Below are 18,882 nucleotides of genomic sequence, written 5' to 3' on the forward strand. Positions count from 1 at the left end.
GAACTTTCTTTTAAGGCATCAGTTACTTGTCAGTGGATCAGAACTTGACTCTCTCTCAACGTCACTTTTTCTCTCTGTTGACCAAAATTAAGAGAGAATTAGCTCAGGGGTAGCAGGGCAGACAAAGAGGCAGAGAAGTAACACATGTATTCCCTATCTGCTCTGCCTCACGCACTTTACATGCCACAGCAACTAATCCTCTCTTTATACCCTCACTTTATAAACGAGGTCACAGACTTGCCTATGGTCAAATAGTAAGAAGCAATGTCAGAAAGTTTAGGATGGCTTGTACAATATGCTTATATAATTCCTTGTATTTTTCACATAACTTATTTATTTGAATCCATTGGAGTCTAGCACAGAAATTAACCCGCAACTCAATACATACCTGATGAATAATGAAGTAAGCAGAACTAGAAATACTACTTTATATGGGAAGACATTGGTCTCTGAAAGATTAAAGTGCTCTGCAGTGGGTTCTGAAAACCCAGATGTGCTTCCAATTATTCCCCAAAAGACAGCATTTCTTCATGTAGACACAGGCACCTATCTGGATGTCCCATTTTTGTTATCTCCTTTTACAGTTTTGGGAGGATATTTAGTATGTAGAAGGGACCTGCTACCTAAGCTTCATGGTAAATATGTGTGTGTGTGTGTGTAATATATGTGTGTGTGTATTCTAAAGTCTAAAGAATAAATGTAGTCTTATTATATGAGACTTTTTCCAAAAATGGAAAAATGAAATATCTAAGCAACAGTAAACATGGATCAACCAAAGAATAAGGTGGAAGATACAAATAGTTAAACAGATATACAGTGCTAAATAGTATCAAGCTTTGAAGGTGAGGAAATGCTATGGGGAATAAAAATACCAGCCAATGCATTAACAATTACTTTCAGCTTAGAAATTAAGAATATGTATGTATAAGTTATATTTCCTAATTTTTCCCTTATAACCTATGATAAGTTTGGTCTTGGCCTGAAGAAAACAAAAGAATCATAGGTGTCTGCCTGCTGCTATCCTCTGGAACTTTTATTAACTTTGTAATTCTCATATTCTAATGAAAAGCAATCCTCTTGGATATGTACAATATCATATGTATACAGCAGTGCTCAGAAAACCAAAAGCTCTCCACAGAATTAGTTATTATCAGCATTTATTATTATTGTCAGCAAAACATTTGCTTTAAAATAATGGTTTTGCCCTATTGAAGGTAGTTTTCCATTTTTTTGCCTATGGCCACTGAATTATTAAAAATCAATTATGGGCTATAGAGTAGAAAGAGGGGAGAAAGCAAGAAAAGGAATGACAGAAAGACAAGACACTGGAGAAAGACAGTAACACTGGATTGAAAAAAAAACAGGGCGAGAGAGGAGGTGATGAGGGCAAACAGAAAGCTTGTTCTTAAAGGTGACTAATCTGTTTTTCTCACATTTATTTGGATTTTCAACCATAGAAAAACTTAATCATCCCTTTAAATATCAATAAGCTGATTTTCTTATAAGCTATTAAAACATTAAAATGTTTAATATGTTATGATGTTTATGATGCACATAAAACAAAACTGTACACACCGTATGACTGACAACTAAATAAGAAATCCCTATGCTCAAAAAAGAAGACTGAAGGATACATAACACATTAAAAGTGATCTTTGGGACTTCCCTGGTGGTTCAGCGGTTGGGAATCTGCCTGCCAGTGCAGGGGACACCAGTTTGACCCCTGGTCTTGGAAGAGTCCACATGCCACAGGGCAACTAAGCCCGTGCACCACAACTACTGAAACTATGCTCCAGAGCTGGTGAGTTGCCACTACTGAGCCCATATGCCACAACTACTGAAGCCTGTGTGCCCTGGAGCCTGTGCTCCACAACAAGAGACGCCACCACAATGAGAAAGCTGCCACCGCAACTGGAGAGTAGCCCCTACTCACAGCAACTAGAGAAAGCCTGCACTCAGCAACAAAGACCCAGCGCAGCCAAAAATAAATATTTTTTTAAGTGATCTTTGGGTAATAAACACACATGGGATTTTTTTTCTCCATTTTCTCCCACTGATACATTTTTTATAGGTTTTAAAAAGAAAAGCACCTATATTGTTTGCAATATCAATGGACTGCTTACTTACTACTCCACAATGGCCTTAATCTGTAAATTTCCATAAGCTCTGCTAAGAACAAGGCATCTTCTATAGCATGGATAGCCAGAAAGGCAAAGTGTTTCCTGAGATACAGGTTGGGTCCATTTAAGCTAGTGTGACAGAGTACAATTCTGTGGTCCCCAACTCAGGACCTTACTTTTTGCCTCATCTTTAGCCCTTTCTATTATTACTACAGACTATTTCATCAAAAAAAGATTTATTGTACATCATCTAAGTACCTGGCACTGAGCTAGAACTCAACGGAAAACAGTAATTACCTGTAAAAACAGTTAACTGACATGAAAAAAATATTGATAAGTATGAAATACCTGTGTCTTGCTTTTTTCTCCTCTAATTATAGGATTTGGAGTTTTTATTGAACAAGTTGATGAAGCTGTGGAAAATGGATCTAAACAGAAATCCTGTTTGTCTCAAACCAAAATACAGAGATAGACTGATACTGGTGTCCAAATCACTGGGTACATGTTTCTATTATATTAATATAATTTTCCTAGAGAAAGAGACTTGGTTAACTCTTCAGTTAATGTATCAGCAAGCCTTCAGAAATACGAATATAACATTGGACCTACAAAAATGGTCAACTTTAAATTTGATATTTTAGTAAGAACAAAAGTTAAAATTGAGAAATAAAACATGAAAAATATCTTCTGTTCAGAAATAATTAAGATATCAAACACTTTCTTTAAAAAAGAAAATGTGGCTGTTTCCAACAAAAAATATTTAGTCATAAATGTGTACAAATTGCTGACCTTTTGCCAAGTTCTCATTGGCACAAATCTTCTGAAGATCCCACAAGACTCTTGGTTCTGTAGGTAAAACTGATCAAAGTTTTCATTGCTTGACATTTGCCAAATGGCACCTTAAGAACATATAGGAGTTCCTTTCATTTGAAATGCGAGCAAAGTAGGGAGTCCCTTTATGAGACCCTTACAAATAATAACACTCTTGAATATGCACTATATAAGGGGAAATGGACCAGTGCTCTTCAATAGGGACCAGCTTACACAGTATCAGAAGGATAAGCACTGCCCTCTCACAGAGGAAGACTGTGGGAGAGTTTCTATGACATGCTGTGCATGCATGCATGCATGCTAAGTCACTTCAGTCATGTCCGACTCTTTGCAACCCCATGAAAGGTAGCCTATCAGGCTCCTCTGACCATAGGATTCTCCAGGCAAGAATACTGGAATGGGTTTCCATGCCCTCCTCCAGAGTATCTTCCTGACCCAGGGATCAAACCCATGTCTCTTACATCTCCTGTATTTGCAGGCGGGTTCTTTACAGTATTCTAGGGCTTCCCTTGTGGGTCAGCTGGTAAAGAATCCACCTGCAATGCAGGAGACCTGGGTTCGATCCCTGGGTTGGGAAGATCCCCTGGAGAAGGGAAAGGCTACCCACTCCAATATTCTGGCCTGGAGAATTCCAGGGACTATACAGTCCGCGGGGTCGCAAAGAGTTGGACTCGACTGAGCGACTTTCACTTTCACTTTCTTTACCACTAGCGCCACCTGACATGCTGTACTTTGGTATAAAAACTAACATATGGCAAAAACAATTCAAAGCTCATGGCTGTAGTAAACCTTGGTTAATCACAACACTAGTACAGTAGTTCTCTTGAGGGAAGGAGGGGTTGACAGGAGATGTATCAAAAATATCCACGATGATTTTTCAAAACACATATGGGAGGATCACACCCTGCCTACCCTCTACCCCATCAGCCAAGAGTAGAAAACAGAGAACACACAGGAAGAACGATCATGTATATTAGGTATACTGTTAAAGTAAATTACTTGTATATTTATATTTAGAATACTATCATTCTAAAAATTGTCTAAAAGACATATTAAAAATTGTCTTTAAAGAAAGACATGATAAAATGTTCACAATATAATATTAAAAAGTAGGATGAAATATTGTATAGATATTTGTATTATATTTCTATATAATATACATATATATACATGGTACATACCTAGAAAACAAACCAATGCTAAGAAATATATAAAGTATTATCAGTGGTTTTCAGTGATTATTTCTGGTTGTGAAATACAGGCAATGTTTTGTTTTTTCCCATTTCTTTGAATTTTCCAAATATCATACATACAACATACAAAAATTATTTGTGTAACTGAATATGCTCAATTTTCAAAACTTTTTAAAAGGAACAAAACGTTAAAATAGCTGAAATCTCAATTCATAGAATAAAGACGCCAGCTATGTGTATTATTCCTATTATTTCCTATATCTTAATGTACTTTTAAAATACCATGTTCCATAAATAAAACTTTTTATTGACATTAACATAAAATATACTTTCCTTTTTCTATGCATAACCGTAAAATTATTAAATATTTAATTTTTGTTAAGTATGACATTTTTGTTTTGTAAAATAACAATGTAACTTATGCTTCAAGAAGGGCAACCAGACATCTAATTGTTTATAGTGATTCTCTTTGTAGTCATGGAAAGGAGAGATATGGATAGTAATTATGGAGTCATTTTATGTTTTTGCCATCAAGTTTCAGTTTATAAAAAGCGCATATTATTTTTGAAATCAGAAAAAATAATTAAAAGTTCAACAGAAGTTGTACAAATACAAGAAGTTGTATAAATAAGGTATTTTAAAAATAAATTTATTTCAGTCTAGAGTGTAACTTAAGTTCATGTGTCCTAAACCAGAGGTATATATATTGTATATGTATTATAATATTTATGTATTATATAGTAATATTTATGTTGTACTGATAGATAGCATTTATAACATGTATATATTACATTTTAAACATATATATTGTTTTTCTCTAGAATTCCTTGATGGAAAAGAAATTAAAAACATGGAAAGACAATTCTTAATGAACTGGAAAGCATCCAAAGATGCCAAGAAAACCAGCAAGAAAAAGAACAGTAAGAACGAGGATACACGTAACTCATGCAACAGTAAGTAGGCTGACATTCATTAGTTGGTCACTCCTACCAGCAAAAGGAATATTATACTCAACAACAAAAAAAATGCCAAAAATTAGGAGGGTTTGTTTCATTTTTTTAATGGGCTTTTTTTCTTAACTTGATTACAATTTCTAGAAAAATTTTCCTATAATGTTTATATATGAAAATGGTAGCTACTATCAAAAAAGAGCTGTGTTTAGTTCATACTGAGTTATAATTATGTTGGCTATATAAACAGAGAGCCATGAGGGTGGGGAAAATGTATAATTTTATATCTGGCAAAAGTGCATGGGGACTTCCCTGGTGGTCCAGTGGATAAGACTCCATGCTCCCAATGCAGGGGGCCCCGATTCCATCCCTGATCAGGGAACTAAGATCTCATGTACTGCAACTGAGCCCACACATGGCAACTAGATAAGCCTGAGTGCCACAACTACTGAGCCCATGCCACAAGGAACAGTCCATGTGGTTGGTGCAATGAAAACCCAATGCAGTCAAAATTTTTTTAAAAATGCATGATAATAGTTACTAAATGGTGAAACAACAATCAGCTATATAACTTGTGAAACTGAAGTCACAAGTATATTCATTTAGTAACAGCACAAAAATCACATTTTTCATCAGGATAAAAAATAAAGATGTATCACAATCATGTATGTGGCCTATACTTGGTGGCCTGTTCCCTTTCTTAAGCACATACCCTATCATTTGAATATTTTGATTATAATATGCCTAAGGTGATGTTACAAGGATATGGTGACCTCCCAAGTATAGCCTAACTAATGAAACTAACTGTAGCTAAGTGTAATGTGTAATAATCATCTTTATCATATTGGGGAGTATCCCAAAATTCACTCTTCACTAAATTCTGTAGTCAACAACATTGGAATGAGCCACTTCCTCTGTTCCATGTTCGTTTTCTAGTTCCACAGCTCACAGGGGATGGAGACATGGGAAGAAGTGAGACCAGGCGAACAGGGAAAGAGGAATTAAAACAGTGTAGTGTGGCTTTATGCATAGACAGCATATGCTAGGAGCTCTATCACTCTAGGACAAGGAGGTTGAGGTGAAGAGAAGGAGGTGGAAAGCTCTGATGATTTTGCCATATTGTATCCACTGAATATGAACTGTTACTTTTATCTCACGTGAGTGATGATACTGTATTAGCAATACGAATTTCTCAAGACTTGAAACCTATAAAATGGACAAGAAGCATTTCCCCCTCTCTGCTTATATGTGGTTGGCTGTGAAAGGCAAAATTAGACTTAGGGTAAGGCTTTACCTGTTTTCAATATTACCTCAAAGATGCCAAAGTACAACCAAAGCAATGTTGAGAAAGATCAATAAAACTGGAGGGATCATGCTCCCTGTTTTCAAGCTACAGTTGAACCCTGAGCAATGAGGAGGTTAGGGGCACCAACCCTCCCCAATCTCAAAAATCTGCATGTAATTTTACAGTCAGCCCTCCATATCTTTGGTTCCATATCTGAGGATTCAACCAACCTCAGATCATGTAATACTGTAGTATATACTGCAGAAAAAAATCCATGTAAAAGAGGACCTGAGGAGTTCATACTTGTGTCATTCAAGGGTCAGCTGTGTACTACAAAGCTACAGTAATCAAGGAGATCAAACCAGTCAATCCTAAAGGAAATCAGTCCTGAATATTCATTGGAAGGACTGATACTGAAGCTAATAAAGCTCCAATACTTTGACCACCTCGTGCGAAGAACTGACTCATTGGGAAAGACCCTGATTCTGGGAAAGATTAAAGGCAAGAGGAAAAGAGGACAGCAGAGGATAAGATGGTTGGATGGCATCACTGACTCAGTGGACATGAGTTTGAGCACACTCTGGGAGACTGTGAAGGACAGGGAAGCCTGGTATACTGCAGTCCATGGAGTCACAAAAGAGTTGAACATGACTTGGTGACTAAACAACAACAGTCATCAAAAGAGTATGGTACTGGCACAAAAATAAGACACACAGATCAATGGAACAGAAGAGAGAGACCAGAAATAAACTCACAACTATACAGCCAATTAATTTACAACAAAGAAGGCAAGAATATGCAGTGAGGAAAAGATAGCCTCTTCATTAAATGGTGTGAGGAAACTAGACAACTACATGCGAAAGAATCAGACTGGACTGGTTTCTCACACTATGCACAAAAATACACTCAAAATGGATTAAGGCTTACTCCATGTAAGAGTTGAAACCACAAAACTCCTAGAAGAAAATATAGGCAATATTTTTTTGAATCTGTCTCCTCAGGCAAGGAAACAGAAAACAAATGGGATTACACAAACTCAAAAGCTTTTACAAAGTGATGAAGACTACCAACCTGGTGAGAAGATAGTCTAGTGATTTTACAAAGTGAAGGAGACTTACCAACCTGGTGAAAAGACAGCCTAGTGAATGAGAGAAGAAATCTACAAACGACAGGACGTATAAGGGGTCAATATCCAAAATACATAAAGAACTCCCACAACTTAGTATCAGAAAAATAAATAACCCAATGAAACAATGAGCAGAGGACCTGAATAGACATTTTTCCCGAAGAAGACATACAGACAGTCAACAGACAAATAAAAAGATGCTCAGCATCACTAATCATCAGAGAAATGCAAATCAAAACCACAATGAGATATCACCTTACACCTGTCAGAATGGCAATTATCAAAAAGGCAAATTACAAGTGTTGGCAAGAATGTGGAGAAAAGGGAACCCTGGTGCACTGTTGGTAGGACTGTAAATTGGTGCAACCACCATGGTAAACAGTATGGAGGTGTCGCAAAAAATTTAAAAATAGAACATATCATGTGATCATGTGATCCAGTAATTTCACTACTGGGTATGGAAGAATGGATGAAGAAGATGTGATATATACAATGGAATATTACTCAGCCATTAACAATATGAATAGTATCTTACCACTTGTGACAACATGGGTGGATATAGAGGGTATTATGCCAAGTAAAATAAGTCAAAAAGAGAAAGGCCAACACTGAATGATCTCATATGTGGAATCTAAAAAACAAGGCAATGAAAACAGACTCATACAGAAGAGTGGTTGCCAGGAGGAGTGCAATGAACAGGTAAAGGGGATTAAAAGGTAAACCTCCAGTTATAAAATGAATGAGCCACAGGGATAGAACATACAGCACAAAGAATATACTCAATAACATTATAGTAACTTTGGATGAGAACATATGGTTACTAGGCTTATTTGTGGTTGTTGTTCAGTCACTAAGTCGTGTCTGACTCTCTGTGACCCCATGGACTGCAGCACACCAGGCTTCCCTGCCCTTCACTATCTCCCAGAGTTTGCTCAAACTCATGTCCATTGAGTCGGTGATGCCGTCCAACCATCTCATCCTCTGTTGGCCCCTGCTCCTCCTGCCCTCTATTTCTCAGCAACAGGGTCTTTTCCAATGAGTCGACTCTTCCCATCAGGCAGCCAAAGTATTGGAGCTTTTAGGCATATGGTGGTCATCATTTTACAATGATACAAATGTCAAATCACTGTGTAACACTCCTGAAGCTAACAAGATATTATACATCGACTACATTTCAATAAATAAATAAATAATTTTAGGCACACATTTTTTTATTGCACTTTACTGCACTTCCCTGATACTGCATTTTATACAAATAGAAGGTTTGTGGCAACCCTTTGTTGAGCAAGTTAATTGATTCCATTTTCCCAACAGCATTTCCAACAGACATATTTCCAAAGAAAACCTACAAATGGCCAATGGGTATATTTTTTAAACATTTTTTAAATGTTCAAATGTCACTAATTAACCAGGAAAGGCAAATCAAAACCACAATGAGGAATTTCCTCATACCTGTCAGAAAAACTATTATCATATGACAAAACAACAACAAATGTAGGTGAGGATGTGGATAAAAGTGGAACCCTTGCATAAGTCAGTGGGAACGCAAAATGGTACAACCAACATGAAAAAAAGTATGGCAGTGCCTCAAGATTTAGAAATAGAACGACCATATGATCCAACAATCCCACTTCTGAGTATTTATCCAAAAGAACTGAAATCAGAATCTTGAAGAGATGTTAACACTCCTATGTTCATTGCAGTAATATTCATAATAGTCAAGATGTAGAGACCTAAATGTCCACTGACGAATAGATAAAGAAAATAAGGTATATACAAACAATTGAATACTATTCAACCTTAAAAAAAAAAGGGGGGAAATTCTGTAATATGAAACAATGTGGATGAACCTTGAGGATTTTATGCTAAATGAAAAAAGCCAGTTCCAGAAAGACAAATACTGCATAATTCCACGTATATGAGGTATCTAAAATAGTCTATTTGATAAAATCAAAGAGTAGAATGGTGGCTGCCCAGGGCTGTGGGAGGGAGGGTAATGGGGAGTTACTAATCAATGGATATAAAGTTTCAGTCAAGCAAAATGAATAAGCTCTAGAGATATGCTGTACAAAGTTCTGCATGATGCTAAGTCGTTTCAGTCGTGTCTGACTCTTTGCAACCCTATGGACCACAGCCCACCAGGCTCCTCTGTCCAAGGGATTCTCCAGGCAAAAATAGTAGAGTGGGTTGCCATGCCCTTCTCCAGGGGATCTTCCCGACCCAGAGATCAAACCCATGTCTCTTATGTATCCTGCACTGGCAATCAGTTCTTTACCACTAGTGCCACCTGGGAAGCCCACAAATTTATATCTAGAGTCAACAGTAATATATTTATTGTACATTTAAAACAGTAACAGGGTAGATTCCATGTTAAGTGTTCTTACCACAATTTTTTTTTGAAAAGCCATATGGAATGCTACAAGGTACATACCTTACTGTAGTTGCTATCATGATAACCATTAATAATTTAAAATGGAAAGCACTCCAGTCTAGGAAGCCAAAAAGAGGGGCAAGGGAAGAAAAGAAAACCAATATTTATTGTGCCAATCGTTTCAGATATTTATATGCATTACTGCTTTAATCATTTTACCTTGTGGGGAAAATTATATCCATTTTGAAGCTGAGAAAGCTGAGTTTCAGAAAGATGAGATAATTTGTCTAAGGTCACAAAAATAGCAGAAAGTAAAAATGTTAGTTGGTCAGTCATGTCCAACTCTTTGCAATCCCATGGACTGTAGCCCGCCAGGCTCCTCTCCAGGCAAGAATACTGGAGTGGGTTGCCATGCCCTTCTCCAGGGGAATCTTCCCAACCCAGGGACTGAAACTGGGTCTCCCCCATTGCAGGCAGATTCTTTACCATCTGAGACACCAGGGAAGCCCAGTAATTAATCAAAGTTATCTGACTTTATCAAAGAGCTTTGGTTTCTAGTGATTACTCTATTGATGACTGGTGGATGACTCATGCTCGGACATAAAGACAATGATGTCTGCCCTACTTAGAAATTCACTTCGGTTTGGCAGGAATTTAGAAAAATCTGCAAATGTATAAATATATGATATGTAAACATATAATTTTTGCAAATACAAAGAAACTAGGGAGAAAATGAGACTATATTATGAAAGAACTTTGAAATTTTATAAGTATTCAAAATAGATTATATTATTTACTCTATTGAAAAGTAGACTGTAAGGTCAATTAAATTAAATTGAAATTGAAAGCTGACTACCTGCAATAGAAATTATCTGAGTTTGCCTCAGGCGTGTGCTAAGTCCGACTCTTTGTGACCACATAGACTATAGCCTGTCAGGTTCCTCAGTCCATTGGATTCTCCAGACAAGAATACTGGAGTGGGTTGCCCTGCCCTCCTCCAGGGGATCTTCCTGACCCAGAGATTATACACTGAACATCCGGTGGTTCCTGCACTGCAGGTGAATTCTTTACTGCTGAACCACCAGGGAAACCCTTTCCTCAGGAGTACTTAGTTATTTTCTCTTGGTCATTTGTAGATATCCTTTCTTGTCACCTACATGCTTCTGTGAACCCTTTGCAAACAAATGGTACAGTTTCTGAGCCTCCCAGGCTTACAACCCGTGACATCCCTGGACACATGCATGTAATACACAATTAACTATTCATCTGGTCAATAGCTTGCACAATGGTCTTTATGTAAAGTCTCTGTTATTGCTGCTCAGAAGAAATGGTAAGGGTGAATTAAGTCTAGAAGATATATTATGCTTTTTAAAATCTACAGTATACCTTCAGGACTTTAGAAGAGTTAATCTGAACCATTTAGAGATACCTCTGCACAACCAAATACATTGTAAGTGAAGAGGAATTCTTAGGAAGATGATCATTTTTAAATTTCCTGACCTTTGACATATTTTTGGTAGCCCTGTAAATTTGGAGCTCTATAATAATAAAATTACAGGGATTATGTCTTTAAACTTCAAGGATCTTACAATAAAAAATCTTGTCCTAAATACAGTCTCAAAATCAGAAGTAGTCAAACACTTTAACGAAGTTCAAAATATCTTAATAACTTTCAGCATTTACTTTTGTAGTGTTTTGATGGAAATATGCATTTATTCCTTTAATAAACACTTGCTGAGCACCATGGATATGCCCAAGACTATGCTAAGCTCTGAGAATTAGAGTTGAATAAGGCAGTTTCTACTTAAAAGAAAAATCATTGCAAGAAAGGGACAAGGATCTATAAACAGGGAAATGATGTTAAGTGTGGAAATAAGGTTGAACAGATTACAAAAACTGTAATTGACTAATCTATTCCCTAAAGGTTAAACACACTGAAAAAATAAACACATAACAGCAAAACACAAGGGTAGTTAATATTAATTAATGTTGGTGTACCCATTTTGTCTATGAGAGTTGACCACGAACTTTCCTTTGTGGGTTTTCATGTATGAAAATCTGTCATATTTTTATCTTGGACATTAACTTTTTATTGGTTTCGCTATGAAACTATTTAGTCATATTTAATTCCATTTCTCAAAATATAGATAGTCTAATGCTGTTCTATGTCATGTTTACAATTTAGTTATTAGTTTCAAAGCAGAATGCTTTTAATTCTTTGTACGCTACAGGTAACTTTGAAACAATGCATCACATAGTTCCCGTTTATTACCCACGGGTGGGTAAACCAAAATTAGTTTTTTTCTCTGATATACAGAGATTTCTTGCAAATGGAAATGCATCTCCAAGAAGCTCCCAAGAAGATAACTCTAAAATTATTGAAGACATGGGGTAGGTTCTTTCAAATACTCCTGTGTGATTTATCTTTTGGTGGGAAGGATGGGACACCCTCACTGTCAACAACACAGAGGAAGAAAGGTCCTCCATCCATCTACTAGTTCTCTGTTCTCAATTCTTCTTGACCAAGCACAAAAAAATAAAGTTCACTGTTCACCTGCCAAAACAGTCATTAAGTTGCAGTGGTTCAGGAAGAGCTGGGAGTCACAGACTAGATATGTGGTCTGGAATAAGGCAGGTGACTCAGGCAAGTCCCAAAAGCAGCAGGTAAAGAAGTATGAATGAGCAGGGATAACAGCAAAGGAGAGGGATAAGTAAGGAGTCCTAGTTTGGATCTTGCTTCTTCTCCATTCACACACACGCAAAACAGAAGCTGTGTGTGAATCTGCCATACCTGACTATGTCCATTGCCATCAAAACCGTAGCAAGTTTGTTCATAGCACCCCAAAAGTTTCTTAAAGATTTACATAACTCAACGTCAATTCCACAACAGTGTTCTTGCATTTTGTTTCTTTGCCAAGCATTTTGAAAGGTCTTGCTAATGCATCATCAAGGTGGAAAAGAAAACAATAAAAACGGACATAGCCTCAGAAAACAATATTGGTAAATCTGTACGTTGCCACATATACTGTTGGATCAGTTGTGAGCTGTGGCACGTACTACATATTCTGCAGCCCCAAACAAAGCTCTAGTCACTAGGACTGCAATGACAAATCCTAGTTCCTAACTAGGAATGCTAAACACAAGCTAAATGCATTTTCAACTACCAATACTAAGTACTGTTGAGATAGGCTACCCTAAAGAAACCACCAGCATAGAGGGGTTCCTGTGAGAAGAATATATTGTCCTGCTTTTGCCACTGTCAGTGAAGCTGATTATGTTCAATCCTGACTCTTAAGTTTTATTTTGTGAAAAAGTATTACATAAAAATTTTCATTTTAAATTTTCATTTATTTATGTATAGCTGTGCTCGGTCTTCATCACTGTGTGGACTTTTCTCTAGTTAAGGAGAGTGCAGGCTTCTCACTGTGGTGGCTTCCCTTGTTGTGGAGCACAGGCTCTAGGGTGCACAAGCTTCAGTAGGTGTGGCTCCCAGGCTCTCAAGCACAGGCTCAGTAGTTGTGGCACACGGGCTTAGTTGCTCCACGGCAGGTGGGATCCTCCAGGATCAGGGATCAAAGCCAGTCTCCTGCATTGGCATGTGGATTCTTTACCCCTGAGCCACCAGGGAAGCCCCAACATTTTCTTTTAAATATTTTTTATCTCCTCAGGGCACATTTTCACTAAGGGCACGCCAAAACATTGATTTATCACAATAATTTTAAGTCTTATTAAACAGAAATATCCAGAGAAGGCAATGGCACCCCACTCCAGTACTCTTGCCTGGAAAATCCCATGGGCGGAGGAGCCTGGTAGGCTGCAGTCCATGGGGTCACTAAGAGTCGGACACGACTGAGCAACTTCACTTTCACTTTTCACTTTCATGCATTGGAGAAGAAAATGGCAACCCACCCCAGTGTTCTTGCCTGGAGAATCCCAGGGGCGGGGGAGCCTGGTGGGCTGCTGTCTATGGGATCGCACAGAGTCGGACACGACTGAAGCGACTTAGCAGCAGCAGCAGCAGCAAACAGAAATATCACCAGTTAATATCACCTTCAATCAAAGGTGACCAAACCTATTATGGAATTTCATTAAGCTCTAAATAATAGACTATTAGGGTGTGCCTCTTGCTAACATTTTACTAATTTAGTGTAAGGCTACAAGACAGTCCATGGAGTCCCAAGAGTAGGATACGACTTAGAAATTACACCACCACTACCACCACAAGACAAAGAGAATAAAGTTAGAAGGTTAGTAAAGTATTAAAATACACAGCTCTTAAGAACAGATTTTTAGTTTCTAAAAAGTCGATTAAACCAACTCCCTCCCTTAATTACTTGAAGGAGGGTTAATGAGCTGGTATCAGCAGGAGAGTCCCCTACAGTTTACATTTAAGATTCAAGGTGGGGAGCCTGATCAGAGGTGGAAAGCAGCTTTAGAGGCTTTTTTCAAAACTCTATAAGTATAAGCCCCACACTCCTTTAAGGTTTACACACTGAGAGCTGTGCCTGTGTCCTGTGTAGAACACAGTGAAGCAACATCTGTCCAATGACAGGGGAATGTTTCCCACCTCCTTTATAAATGCGTGCCGTCTGTGCTCATGTATATTTACACAAGCCTGCCTTCCCTACAGGGAGGAAAAAGTCAGACTCATTGACGTTGCTGTTGACCCCCAAACTGAACTTGATACTATCAGTGTGCACTTTAATTAAAGATTAGTTCAACACTTTTTTTATTTAAAGGCTGATTCTGAACAAATGCCTTCACTGTTCAATTAAAAATAGTATGTGGTATGGAACAAAAAATGTGCATATTATTGCCTCTTTCTCTGTTTGTCACAGTAAATACTTTCTGACAGATGTTTCCTCTCTTTTCAAGCTGGCTAGGAGGTATTTGAGCCTTAGTAATTTAAAAATAGGCATTAAATACATTTATACTTTGTAAATAAGATCCACTGAGAATACAGTACCCATAGCACAGTACAATGAAAAGAGCAAACTGTTACTTGATTAACTATCTTTCAAGCCCAAGCAATGTCAATAGAGTCGATCCATCCCTTCTGTTAATGTAAAAATAATAACTTCCTAGCTGGGTTAGAATGCCCTTAGGTTCAGATACCTTTAAGGAATGTGAATCCCTGGGACCTATAATTCATAGGAAATGTTCACTATATGTTATTTAACTATGTATAAAATACCTACTAACTTTAGTTAGAAATGAAAGCGTTGGGCTTCTTTGAGTTAAAAAGTGATCTTTAAAAACAGCAAAAAATAATTTGCTTTTACCACTGTTTAAGGCTATGCTATGTTTGAACAGTTGTAACAACAGATCTTCTATGTGCTTCAAGAAGAATTTTTTAAAACTTAGATAATACTTTTAGTCGTGAAACTCTGGGATGATCTTATATAAACTCATTTGTAAAGTTCTAACTAATTTTAATTTTTGCCATGTTAAATCCAATCTCGGCCTAACTAACTTTTATGTGCAAAATAACTATGCATCAGTAACACAGGTATAATGCTAAGATTTTGGTTTGCAGTTCTCAAAGAACTTTTTTGAAATTAGGAGAACCCCCACCTCCCTAAAAAAAAGAAGAAAGTAATAGTAGTGAGCAACAAAACTTTTTTTCGAACAGTCTAAGCTAGCTTTTGTGATATCTAGTCTCAACTCTGTCAATGGTTTACTATGAACAAGAATTATGTAAGCTAAAAGAATTGTACTAGTTATTTTCCATTTTAAAATGTCTATTCTGAAAGCTTAGTCTTCATTACCCAAACAAATTATAAAACACAGTAGGACCCTTTGAGATAACAGTACTATCAGCCCCAACTTATACATAGGGAAAATGAGTGTTGGAGAAACCCAGTCAGAGGAGCCCAACGTCACAGGATTGCCAGGAGGCAGAGCTGGGACATGAATCCAGGTCATTGACTCCAAAAGTCAAGTTCTTAATTACACTGCCAGGGGTTCTCAAAAACACCCTAAAGTAAAGGCAGATAAAATAAGTAAGGGAAGCAGGTGAGAATGTGACTAAGGTAAACTGGAGAGCACGCTGTCCAACTAAAGGCAACTGTAGCTATTTGGCTCCAAAACACTACAGCCAGGCAGGCAAGCTGAACTTGGGAAATCAGATTATCTGGCAATCAAGATATCTAGATTGTGGAATCATCTGATTTTTAAAATGTTGTAAATATTGGATCAATATTTATTCTTTAAAAATGTCCATTACAGTGGGTAAAAAAAAAAAAATCAAGTAATGCTAATGAGAATATAGAGCCACGAGAACTGTCATGCACTACTGGTGGGGATGCAAAAAGAATAGTTCAGCCAATTTGGAAAAAAGTTTGACATATTCTTACAAAGTTAAACACACACTCAACACACTCAGCAGTCCTACTCCTAAGTATTTCCCCAGGTGAAATGAAAACATATACTCACACAAAAATCTGAACCCTAATGTTTTCAGTGGCTTACTAAGAATCACCAAAAATTGGGAACAACCCAAAAGTCCCTCAGCAGGGAATGGATAAACAAACTGTGGTACATCCATACAATGGAATACTACTTGGCATTAAAATGGAATGAACTAGCAATATATGAAATGACACAGACCTCAGAAGCACTATGCTGAATGAAAGACACCAGACTTAAAAGGCTACACTATGTATGATTCCATGACCTACTGGCAAAGGCAAAATTGCAGAGACAGAAAACATGAGTAGTTGCTGAGGACCTGGGGTTGACTACAAAGGGTCAACACAAGGGAATTTTGAGGGGGTGATGAAATGCTGCCTATCTTTATTGTGGTAGCAGTTACATAACTGTAAATGTTTTATCAAAATTGCTGAACTATATACTCAAAGGATTGAGCTTAAGTCTGTAAATTATACCTTAATTAAACAATGAAGGAAATAGTTGAAAGGTGAAAAAAGCACCAACTGTATAAAGCCCACTGATACAGACAGATAACAAAACAACATATTTTCTTCACTGGTATATGTGATCATTTTACATTATAAAGATAATAAACTATTTGACACATTTTTTTAAAAGATAAGTATGATTTTGAGACTTACATCACACTGGGACTTCCCTGATGGTCCAGTGGCTAAGACTCCAAACTCCCAATGCAGTCTTTGATCCCTGGCAAGGAACTAGATCTCATAAGCTGCAACTTAAGAGTCTGCATGCTGCAAATAAAGATTCTGCATGCCACATCTAAGACCTGATACAGTCAAATAAATAAATATCTTTTTAAAAGGCCTAATCACACTCAGTGAAATAAAATCTATAGCACTCTAAAACCAGATTAGGCAAGAATTTCAAAGAAGGATGTATAATGAAAATAGTATTTGGATTGTTAATAGGGATTCAAGTTAATGCTCTTTACTGAGATAAGAGATACAAAAAAATGTTTTGCAAATAAGATCCCTACAAATAGTAAATAAAATAGTATGGTAAAAAGCACAAGTGTTAAGGTCAGTCTGCTTGGCTTGAATCCTGTCTCTGCCACTTCGTAACTGTGTGACCTTGGACAACTTATTTCAACTCTTTTAGCTTTATTTTCTCAACTATAAGGTCCTCAAAGGGTTTTGTAAGGACTAAATAAGAAAATAAAAGTGCTTTCTGTAAAACACTTAGCACTTAAAAAGATACCTGTTACTAATTTATGTAATGTTGAAAATTTGAAGATGTTTATGGCAAGCCACTCCAGTACTCTTGCCTAAAAAATCCCATGGATGGAGGAGCCGGTAGGCTGCAGTCCATGGGGTCACTAAGGGTCAGACACGACTGAGCGACTTCAGACACGACTGAGCGACTTTACTTTCACTTTTCACTTTCACACATTGGAGAAGGAAATAGCAACCCACTCCAGTGTTCTTGCCTGGAGAATCCCAGGGAAGGGGGAGCCTGGTGGGCTTTCGTCCATGGGGTCACACAGAGTCGGACACGACTGAAGTGACTTAGCAGTAGCAGCATTCTCCATTTCAACTTTAATTGCAAATACTGGAGTCTTGCAGGAATTAGGACTAGAGTCATCAGAGGATTCAGAGGCTGCTTAGAGTGGCAGCAGACAAGACAAGGGGGTGGCCTGAGGTGGCAGGTCTTGTTACATCAGTCCTTTTGAACCTGTTGGGCAACTCAGCAGGCAACTGGCCAGTCATTATTAGCAGTGAAGTGCCTGCACTGTGCCCGCACATTTGCCCCAACTCCTAGAGTAGAAGACTCTAGCAGTCTAGGCTAGGGGGGGAGGCTTAGTGAGATGCCAGGGTTCAAAATATAAGGAGCCCTGAGCACCTAATTTGCCTACCCTAGTCCTGGCCCCTACCTTTGCTCCAATATTGTTATTTCCACACCTCTCCCAACTCACAGATCTTCCACAATCTTCCCTTCCTCAGGGGCACAATCTTTGTTTCTGCTTTCTTTAAAGCCTGAGAAGATTCACAGTTTAGTAACTAATCACTGGCCTTCGCTGTTGTTAATGTGTCCTAGATTATATATGTTTCCTACCTGTTTTGGATAACTTTCAGCTTTGAAATAATTGAAATGCTGTTTTTTTTTTCTGTCAATACAGAAATCTCTCTTTGAAGGCATCTGAAAGCTTGATGACACAAAATGATGTACGTGAACCTCACCTTCTTCATAATTTGAAAGTAAATTTGTTTGTAAAAAAACAGTAAATTCAACCTTCAGTGATCTGAAACGTTTCGTTATTTACCTTTATAACACTAGGCAACATTATCTTTTGTGGTTTGTAGCTTTACAGTCTCTCATTATATAAGAAAAATCTTTGCAATTCCTGTTTGATTTGCTTATTTATAGAATCTGAAACCATCCGTTACAATTGCTTTATTCCTCATTACATACAATTTTCTGGGGAAATAAAGATGTGCTTTCTCATTCATCAGAAGTAATCGTTTTTTGAACTCACGGTATTTTGGTGTGCTTCTTTATTTTTAAAGTGTAAATCTGACTATATTGAATGGGAACTGAGATGAAAACCTGAGG

The 18,882-nt window shown here is 37.5% G+C and overlaps 1 protein-coding gene across 1 annotated transcript in view; it reads left to right on the top strand.

The window, feature by feature from the left end:
• Positions 1-18,882, top strand: part of PPP1R42 (protein phosphatase 1 regulatory subunit 42) — a 40,608-nt gene extending 21,726 nt beyond the window's left edge. The window contains exons 6-9 of the mRNA XM_055432596.2: positions 2,501-2,618; positions 4,966-5,097; positions 12,108-12,267; positions 18,449-18,882. Coding sequence (XP_055288571.2) covers positions 2,501-2,618; positions 4,966-5,097; positions 12,108-12,267; positions 18,449-18,554 — 516 coding nt within the window. The 3' untranslated portion in view covers positions 18,555-18,882. The remainder of the gene's footprint in view (positions 1-2,500; positions 2,619-4,965; positions 5,098-12,107; positions 12,268-18,448) is intronic.

The sequence above is a fragment of the Moschus berezovskii genome, chromosome 16, assembly GCF_049115385.1.
Source record: "Moschus berezovskii isolate FMDL1 chromosome 16, NW_MosBer_1.0, whole genome shotgun sequence".
NCBI classification, from domain to species: Eukaryota; Metazoa; Chordata; class Mammalia; order Artiodactyla; family Moschidae; genus Moschus; species Moschus berezovskii.